Source organism: Panicum hallii, chromosome 4 (assembly GCF_002211085.1).
Source record: "Panicum hallii strain FIL2 chromosome 4, PHallii_v3.1, whole genome shotgun sequence".
Taxonomy (NCBI): Eukaryota; Viridiplantae; Streptophyta; class Magnoliopsida; order Poales; family Poaceae; genus Panicum; species Panicum hallii.
Genome location: NC_038045.1, coordinates 8,593,502 through 8,603,728, shown reverse-complemented (window position 1 = coordinate 8,603,728; position 10,227 = coordinate 8,593,502). Strand labels below are relative to the sequence as shown.

The 10,227-nt window shown below is 43.1% G+C and overlaps 1 protein-coding gene across 1 annotated transcript; it reads right to left on the bottom strand.

The window, feature by feature from the left end:
• Window positions 1-1,171: 1,171 nt before the first annotated feature.
• LOC112888499 lies at window positions 1,172-2,604 on the bottom strand. Its single transcript, XM_025954720.1, has one exon. It carries the CDS (start codon window positions 2,478-2,480, stop codon window positions 1,698-1,700), a length of 783 nt encoding a protein of 260 aa, XP_025810505.1. The 5' UTR covers window positions 2,481-2,604; the 3' UTR covers window positions 1,172-1,697.
• Window positions 2,605-10,227: the final 7,623 nt, after the last annotated feature.

The following is a 10,227-nucleotide window of genomic DNA, read 5'->3' as shown; positions in this document are numbered from 1 at the left end:
TCGTGTTTTTCGAGCTTGCACAATCAGGCTATCCCCCACATTTCCTGAACTTTTCCTTCAGTGGATCGGGCAGCATTTTGATTGATTGACATGAGTTTATGGCACTATAGTAGCAGGCTACAAAGCTAACTTGAAACTCCACTTGTGCATGGAGAAACAAAAAAGAAAAGAAAAATCTTGTTAAGAGGTAAATTGGCCCAATTGATATAGTTCTGGGAGTAAATTGAACCAAACTAGCTTATGGAGTAATAAGGAATTTTATTTCTCCTTTCAGATACAATGGAAAATCAACATCATCTAGAGGGGCATGGATAGTCTTCGGAACTAAATACGTGAATGGCGTAGCTCAATTAAGTGCCCAAAGAGTCTTACCATTATCAGGCAAAATTCAGGCCAATGTGTCTCGGTTCATAAAACAGAGTAAAAATCCTGAGGATGAATTTTGCTGGAATGAATCCATTTGAAAGGGCTCACACCGAGAACAATTTCAACAATAAATGGCGTCAATATATAAGTACAATCATTTGCAGAGAAAATTTGTTCGTAACTCAATTGCACCTCTTTCATCAAGATAGTTGTGTTTGAACATGACCATCACTCAAATTTCAACGTTCTTAAGAGATTATTGGTAGCACACAAGAAAGCCAAACAAATTAACCACACTAATCGTGTGCGTTTGACCAGATTTCTCGCAGCATCTATGCTACTTTGTTCATTTCATGCACACTCCCAGGTCCCAACCACATAATGTTAAGCCTAGTTAACTAATCTGGTCCAGATCTCCTCGTGGAGGTTCCATAATTACTTGATATAAGGACACTGGCGGGTGACGCCTGGCATCGGTATTGCTTGTAGTCAGTGGTCCAAGTGAGGATTAAATGTGACTATGATATCAACTTGATTAAGAATTGAGCTTATCAAGTCTGGATCTCAGAACAATATGTAGGCATGTCTACTTATTTAATGACCACAGAATTAGTGGTGAAAACAGCTACTCCTTTCTAAAAAAAAAAGAAGAAATTTGCTATTATTACTTCTCCGTTTAAGCCTATCATAACCCAAATCAACAAATTGTATTAGACAACTGTTTGCAAGAACCAGAAAAATGAAACCTTAGATGCTAGCTATCAGACATAAATCTTCTTTCTATATTCATGATTAGACGATTCTCTGATGTAAGACAGCTTGATCGATCCGCGACAGCATGCCAACCAAAGATTTTCTGAAAATTACATGTTGTGGAGGTTTCTAGAACAATACAACTACAAGTTCTCTTGTGGCTAGCAGGACAAGAGGAGCTGAGGAACCCCAGAAACACACACACACACACACACACACATGAGGAACTTCTATGATTGAGTATCACGACCAGTATTTTTCTTGTGTACTAATGTCTTTCCATCATGTACCTTGACTGCAACAAAGTACATGTCACCAACAAAATATACACATATAGTGTGTACAACATATATACTATGCATGGATCTAGCTTGCAAACATGGCTTTGTGCAAAATATCTCGCTGCCAAGCTCTAGAGTAGCTGCCTATCTCTCTACGAACATGCTTTGATCCATGCACAAGCATCATGTACTATATACTATACCATATAGCACATACACACTTCACACTTGAACAAAAATAAGGTTGAGACTAGCATGCTATATGGACATATATGTGTGGACGAGATGGCTCCTTAATTAGGCGATGCCGGAGACCGGCCGCGCGTACGAGCCGTGGCCGTAGTCCGGCGTGGCGGTGGCGAGGCTCTGCTGCGTGCGCAGCTGGTCGTAGAACTTCTTGATGAACTCCTCGGCCTCCTGGTCCACCTGGCCACCGTCCCCGGCCGCGTCGTCCCTCAGCGGGAACGGCGAGTCGGTGATCCTCAGCTGCCTCACGTGCGCGGGCGTGCGGCCGAAGCTCGCCCACAGCGCGGGGGACGGCGAGGCGATCAGCGCGAGTGGCGACGGCTGCTCGGCGCCCGGCGACGCGTTGTCGCCGCCGCTGAGCAGCTGCTCGTTGTTGTTGAGGATCTCGAAGACCCTGGCAATGTCGGCGGCGTCGTAGTTGTACCACCCCGGCTCCGCGCCGTTGGCGCCGCGGTGGGTGCGGCGGTTGTTGCGGCGGCGGCGCTTGCCGGTGGAGATGAGGTGGAGGGACGGGTATGACGGGGTGTTGCTGCAGCTGAACTCCACCTCGCGGACGCCGCGCGGGTCGTAGACGGCGAGGGCCGGGTCGAGGGCGCGGCACGAGAACTGCTGCGGCGGCGGCACCGCCGCCTCGGCTGCGGCCTTGTCGTGGTGGTGGTGGTGGCCGTGGGCGGTCATGAGGTTGCCCAGCGCCTTGCCGGCGATCTTGCCGCGTTGGAGGAGGAGGTGGAGGTCCATGGCCAGCTTCCGCTTCGACACGCCCTTGCGGAGCATGAACAGCACGGCGCGCACCACGTGCCACAGACGCCGCGCCATGTTCGGCTCCACCGCCATCTCCTGAGATCAGTTGCTTTGCAGCTGCTCGACTCGATTTCTTGCACTAGCTCTGTCGAGGTTGTTTGCAGCTGGTTCGTGGGGAGAGAGAGTTCCCTTGTGAGCTTGCTTTGGAGGGTTTGCGTTTCAGCACGAGGAGGAGGAGGGTGGAGGTGAGGGGCTTTTTATAGGGAAGGTAACAAAGGCGGGAGATGGCTGCCCAAAGTGGCTAAGCAACTACTGGAGTTTTTTAGGGTTTTCTTCAGTGGTGGGAGCATGGAGCTACAGTGTTGGTGGGGCTCAACGGTTTTCTCAAAATAGTTTGTGCAAGATTTTATATGTTCTTTCATTTGCTGGTGAAGTTCCTGAGGGTATTCTCGTTTCGAAAGAAAAATGGGGATGAAGTATACGGTTAAGACTAAGATTTTAATTCTTTACATGTGTACAATCATGAAAATAATGATATGGGCCTCTAATTCAAAGTGCACTATTGTTAAATTTGATATGCATTATGCTCATCTATATGCAAATTGCAACCTTTAGCAACGAATGCTCGAGTAATCGTACTTTCTGGACTAGAACGTGGTCTAAGTCTAACCATCAAATTCGGCGAACACAATGCAAGCTACAATCTACTCATTTTGTTCTTGTTTATGCACATCATGTATATTCCAAAATTATGGAGCCTGGTACCGATGGACGAGAAGACGCAGACTAGATCTGACCACGTGTGTCCTTTGTCCTATCTACAAAAAACCTTAAATTGCAGCTTGAGGAGCATCAAAGTAGTTCGACAAGAGGCATTACATGGGAGCTCACTAGGAGGTATTACCACAAAGATATATTATAGGAGGCACAACACACTACAAGAAATCCTTTAATCTATGATGAATTTTCGGTGACGTTTACGAAAATCGTCATAAACAAACATAATCTATGATGATTTATGAATTTTCGTCACAGCCACTTACCAAGGTGGGGTGCTGACATTCTTTTTTTATTCTCTATAAAATACAAAAGTCTAACGGACAATAGTACTAATGTGCCCATTTTAAATTAAACACGTGTTGATTTAAAAGGTTGAAAACTGATCTATTCATTTCTAGGTTGAAACTGGTTCTATTCTAGAGTGGAACGTTGACAAGTTGATATAAAACTAGACATTGGTAGAAAAAGTAAGTATCGCCGAACTTGACAAATTAAATGTAATATAAGACTGAAATAGAGATAAAAACAAAATATCATATAGTAAATTATTAAGAGGATTCTTGCAACAAATCAGAAGTCATTTATACATCATGCACACAGCACAATCCCCGTGAACCCATTTCTGATGTGAAGCCATCCTGCAACCGTGTTCATTTTTTATGAGTGACTTGGGAATTGGAAACATTAGGCATTAGCCCAACACTATGGTCCAAACATTAGACACTTGTTGCGAAATGCTTATTGACAGCAATCATTTGCACAATTTGCTCCTTGCTGATCGAGTTCTAGAAAGTCCACTGTGATGCATTATTCTTAACTACAAACACTTACTGTGTGAAATATCTAACCATTGTCATGTCAATTCCGTTTCTCTTCTCTATGCAGGAGTTCTGTTATTGATCAGCTCCACTCTACGCCCCAAAAGCCAATTGAAAAGTGATTGCACCATGGTTTAAACCTTTTCCACGTTTGTCAGCTACGTGGTACCAACCCCACACCAAAGAAAATGCTCTAAAGCAGACCAACTAACTAGTGCAATTATTGGACATCTCCATTTACTTTGGAAGGACACTTGTTGCAAAAAGATTCAGAGATTAAACATGGCCTGCGCCTGAGGAGGCTAAGAAAAACTTAAATTAACTTATAAACATACCCTCAGCCTTTTGTTTTATAGGATAGTGGATTTATCCATGAGTGTTAGCACTATCAGTTATCTAGATGTTTTTCTTTCTACAAAGAAGTTATCTAGATATTTCTCTATTATGAGATGGAAAAACATTACTACAATCCTGAACCTAGTTGCTTATACAAGCACCTTTTGAGTGCACAACAATTCTGTTTCTTCTCTTTCAATTTAGTTGATGCTCAACTTATTAGTTCCTTCTATATTTGTGTTTAGGCACAATATTGGGCATAATTAAAGTTTGTTGTTTAAAAGCTAATACAATTATATGTTACTGTAATGATTATAAATGGAGAAAACTCACATAATTAAGAAATATACACGTGCTCATTTTGTCACTATTTTATATATATGGGAGCTGCACGTCTTTGTATCAAGAGGATATTGAAAAATTTCAGTTTGACAACTCCCCCAGCCTTCTAGGTTTTCACTTGCAGTTGCAGATGGTTGCACACGCATATTGTACTGGCCATGCTAACCACGAGATTTGCACTTCTCACTTTTCTGTTCTTCCACTTCTTTCCTTCTGCTTTGGTTTCTTTCCTCCTTCATGCGTGAAATTATGCATTTGGCAGCTTTTCATATGGGGTTCTTATTGTTACACGGATTCATACTCTCAATGACCGCTTCCTTAGTGTTATAACTTTGTTGGACCGCAACCTCTTTTTAGGTAAAGTTACAAGAGTCACTTCCCTAGCTTTAGCTAGCCGACCCACTCGTTCAACATGCAAAAGATAATGGGACTAAACCCATGGTCAATTGTGTTATGGACATGATCACATCAGCCACTGATTACTGTATACCAATTGACAATACTGTGTGCTTTAGGACTCATGCAATTTAACTTCCGGAAGAGTAATATATAGATGTATAAACAAAACCTTGGATTTTACTATGAATATGGTGACAGGTGACTTCCCCCCTTGAGAATGAAAGCGCCATTGCACAACCAGTGCATGTAAAAATTGTAAAGCCGAATCATCGCAAAAATAAAGAAATTCACAAGCAGAAGCCTAACATAGCCTCCTCAGAAGAGTGTACCACAAATAGCTAGAATCTTGCATATAGAAGATGGACTAAGAATAAGCACAATTGATATACACAAAATAAGCTGCATTACATTAAAGGGAAAGCGACCGTGAACGAGCTTGGGAGAGGAAATTACAGAAAGGAAACTGAAAAGCATGTGTTAGATTAGTTTAAATGGACCAAGTGAAGTCCAATAATGGAAAGATTTGTGCCTGTAGGGGGGATTGGCATCACAGGGTAATTGTGGGCGCTAGACTGCAAGTGGTTGCTACAGATGGTTAGTAATTGATTTCAACATAACTCTAAAACTTTCATGTTAACTTTAGCTGTTTTCTATAAAGGTATGACAGTATTAATAAAAAGATTCATACTTCAAAATCTATAACCTATGGCATACTGTGGTTGGTGGGAACCTTATTCTGTTTATATATTTGTCGTAGAGGCAAGATGGCACACTGTTGGGCTATGCTTTTGTTGGATGATCCTTTGACCTGTGAGTTGTGGGTCTGAAAACTCCTCGTCACAATTCACAAGCTAACCCCTAGTAACAAAGAAGGCATGGTCGAACACCAATTTACATATCTTCCAGGAATTAGACAGCCTTCTGCAATAAGCCATGCATGCAAAACGAAATTTTCTTAGGGTAGAAGGCAGGAACTAGTAGTCTACGAAGACTACAAACACGTAATCTGAAAAACTTGATGCCATTGGCCATTGCTCACTGATTCCAACCACGGAACCCCCAACAAGTGCTGCAATGCCAAGAAAGTGACCTGCTGTGAGACCACGGCAGTGACCGACCTGGTCTGCAAACTGCATGATTGGCACGAGGGGGTCGCTTTTGCGCAGCGGAGAAGAAAACAAACCCCATCATATATACCCTGCCCTACTGGCCCCGGCTGTCATCGTTCTTAATCATCAAATTAACCAATCAAACCAACGGTATTTGAGACGCAAAACGCTCGCTCTCCCAGCGTGCTCCACATGTACAGGTCCAGCGAAATTTGAGCACCGTAGTTTCCGTCGAGATTTGAATGGAAGAAGACGACTCACTGGCTCTGAGCTGGGGGTCTTGATGGAGATCTTGTTTGTGGCAGCAAGCTACCGCGCGGTCGATTCGACAGCGAAGTTCTTCGGTTTTAATCGTTGTTAAGGAATGATTGGTGGAGTTTAAGCCAGATCACCAACACTCTAGTGAGAATGATCGCATTTGGCATGTAGTTCTCCTGGCATGCTGCTGCAGTCAGAGCTTCCTCCATTTCATGAACGGTTAAGTTAGACGAAAGAGATAATGTACACGTACGTGTACAGCCTTTGATTGTTGAATTGGCGTGTCAATAGGTATAGATCAAAACGTGCAGAACATCCAGGCAGATCCTGACGACTGCCTTGCCTACCTAACCATACGTGTTACATGTAAAGAAGTAAAGAACTACTACCTCCTACTAATTCGTACAACCACACAGCTCAAATCGATGTCATGCCCTCCTAATTCAGTGTGATTTCAGAGATCAATGACTGAATTATTGTTGCTGAATTTCGGTCCTAAAAGTCCACCCTAGCTACGTGTTGGTAGTCTAGCACACTCGTCGAGCGATGCAATTATTGTGCTTCAGACAAGTGGCTTTTTTCTTCTTTGGAGCGATATGCATATGCTTGTGTTCTTGCTTTGTTGCAGCCGTGGAATGCAGCAACCTTGGCACTCTGTTAAAGGAGGAGGATGACAAAGGAGGCGGGCCCCCTCTTGTTATGTCGATAAGAGAGTGTTCACTGCTTTGTTATCTGATCCATGGAGAGCATTGTTGATCCATGTATGGAACGCTCTAGAAAAGGAGGACCTGTGTGATTCATTCGAGTAACTAGCATTTCTTTTTTTCTGAACAAGCAAAAAGATCTGCGTGTCATTTCGTTAAAGGAGCAAAATGAATTACACGTACAGTGAAATTAATGATGGAACTCAGAGTACTGTAGCAAGTATGACAAAACAAGAGAATGAAGAGCTATTCCGATATTTTTTTAACTGGACAACCATATCAAAGGAATAACGTAACAGCATAATCATCTTTCGGTCCATCATACCTGCTTTTTACTCATTGTGCTTGTTCGTGGTCGCCGTAGCTTCACGCTCGGCGTCTTGTCATTTAACTCTCTTCACTTTAATGAAATACGTACATTCTCAGGCATGTTCTCAAAAAAAAAAAAAACTGTCAATCATTCAGGATGAAACAAAACTAACTGACCAGGCACCGCAAGCAACCCTGTGTTCTAAAGCTGTTGCTTTTCTTATAGTTGCCGAGTAGTTTCACCAGCTAGAGACCCTGTACCTGAACGATCAGTCAGTTCCCAAAAGACGCATTAGGTACACGCTGCCTGTAACTTTGCAAGCCTCACCATCACAATTGCCATCCCCACTACCACCACCCTGAACCCCAATTTCTCCCCTCTTTCAGAGTAAATTAACTCGCATCGCAAAGGTGAAAGCACACAAAACATTAGTTAATCAAGCCACTAATTAGCACTCCTACCTAAGTACAGAAACCTGTGATCCATGAGTAGGAGATATAATTTTTTAAGTTGATCAGTCGGTGCCCTTTAACCGGTGTTCGTCTACACGGACGCTAGAAGGCGCTTACCGGAGATGTGATCCGGTGCGGTTTCTGCTGGTTTTGGAGGCAACTGGGCAGACAGGGCAAGCATAACGTTGAGGTGTGTTATATTTAATTAGGGCTCTTTTGATCTTTGAATCTTGGTATATCCTGCTTTACTCAGCTTTGGAGAGCATGCTTGCTGCTTGTGGCCTAATTGGGGGACGGATAGGTCTGAACGCATGCTCTTTGTAACTGGTGTCCTTCTCATAGTTTCTCTTTTATCTGTTCTTTGTGTATTCAAGCTGCAAGTTGAAGAACCAATTCACTGGAGATTGGCTATGGAGTACCGTGTAGGGACTAGGAAAATCATCAGATAGCAATCATATATCTCTGCACTTTCTGCAAAGTATTATTGCAATTTGCAATGTCCAGCAAGTTGCTGCTCTTTTACAGTAACTGAAACATTGGCTACGTGCAGCAAAGCAAGTGGTGTCTTGCCGGGGCTCTTGCACTGAAATATCTGTGCACTTTGCGCAAAGTTTTATGAGGTACTATTTTGTATCATCGCTATGTTTAGCAAGCTGCTTTTTTCTACGGCTATGTGCAGTGCTACCCTGTGGGCCTTTCGCACCGAAAGGTTTTGCACTTCGGATCCGCATGAGTTTCACGACTCACGAGGTATCTGCGGCTACAATTGCAGCGTCTTGCGAGGTGCGGACCAGCAGAGAAGTTTCCTTGTAAGTGAGGGAGCAAGCTGCATCCTTCTTCAGAAGAATGTGTGGGGATGGATATTCACGACCTTTGCAGAGAATGCAGGCTGCAGCCACTGTTTACTCCTCAAGGTTCAGTTGAAGCACTACTCCAAGCCTTTACTTCCAAGAGGCAGCGACAGAGAGATGTTTGTTATCCGGCGCTTGCTTTTGGACCTGTTTGGGAGTTAAAATCACACGAAAGGTTATGAAGGTTCCAACCAAATCGTTGTGAAATGCAAATGCCTAGTAAGCCTGCAGCCCGCTGACTGACTGACTGACTGACATTCCTCATTTGCGAATCGCGGCTCGGAAACACGAACGGGCCACGCCAAGGCCGGAATGGCTGTATCGAACTTGATGGGCTAGACAATGCTATTGGGTGGGCTCAGAAAGCCTGACATGGGGTCTGTGGCGGCCCGGACTCAGACTTTTGGGCCTCGCGAGGTTGCGTACTCCACGCTGAAATTCTATACATCTTCCAAGTTTTTTTCGCCTTCCAGTGCTGGAGATTCGTGTAGATAGTATCATACGGCGCGAATTTACAAATCAACCGTCCGCGCGGTCCTTAGTGTCTGGCTGTACGCTTCTCCGCACCACACGTGAGCGCTCCGGCGGAGATGCTCCCAGCACATGAACCAACGAAGCAGGATAGCAGGTGAACTAGACTGTGCGTGTAGGTGACTAGGTGGTCTTTTGGATTCAAATCTTAAAATGCATTTTTCTTTCAAACCATAAATCTATTTTTGAACGGTTTGAACCACTGGCTTATTGAGAATTAATCCAACACAATGAGATCCAATATGAATATGTTCTGAAATTTTTAGAAAATCAACATTTGAAATGAAGTAGTTCAATATTTGGTTATATTATTTCAACATTTTCATATTAGTTGTTGAACTAGTTTATCCGAAGTGTTGATTTTTTCCTTTATGAATTGTTGAACCAAGCTTTTAAAATTTTGAAATACGATATGCACAAAATATCAAACTAGTTTGTCTGTAATAGGTCAATATTTTCTAATGGAATGTTTTTAGATTGAAAGTTGTTGAATAAAATGTTTTAAAAATTGTAGGGTCCCTTTAAAAAGCACGAAATAATGAAATGTGTATTGTAGTACACTATATGGATTATGAAAAAGAAAAGGAAAAACACGCTATCTTGTATCTGTACATTTCCTCAAACGAAATAAAAACTGCTGTGTACCTGATCCATGGTGGGTTCCGTTCCTGCGTTGCGTTGGCACTTGGGTTGCCTGTTGGGAAGGAAAAGTCCGTGTCATCGTTTGGGCAGCAGGAGATCGGAACACGACTAGTGGGCTGTCATGATTTAGAGTGGTTCGGTTGTTGGGCCTAAAGATACATAGATTAACCATCTTGCACAAGATAGGTAGAGGCCCTCTACTCCACGCATAATAGGAGCCCACACAAAATAAGCCCACAACGTTCCCACCATTGAGTTTTTTTAAAAAAAGGGTTAAAAAAATTTAAATTCGAAAAAGGGGTCGCGGC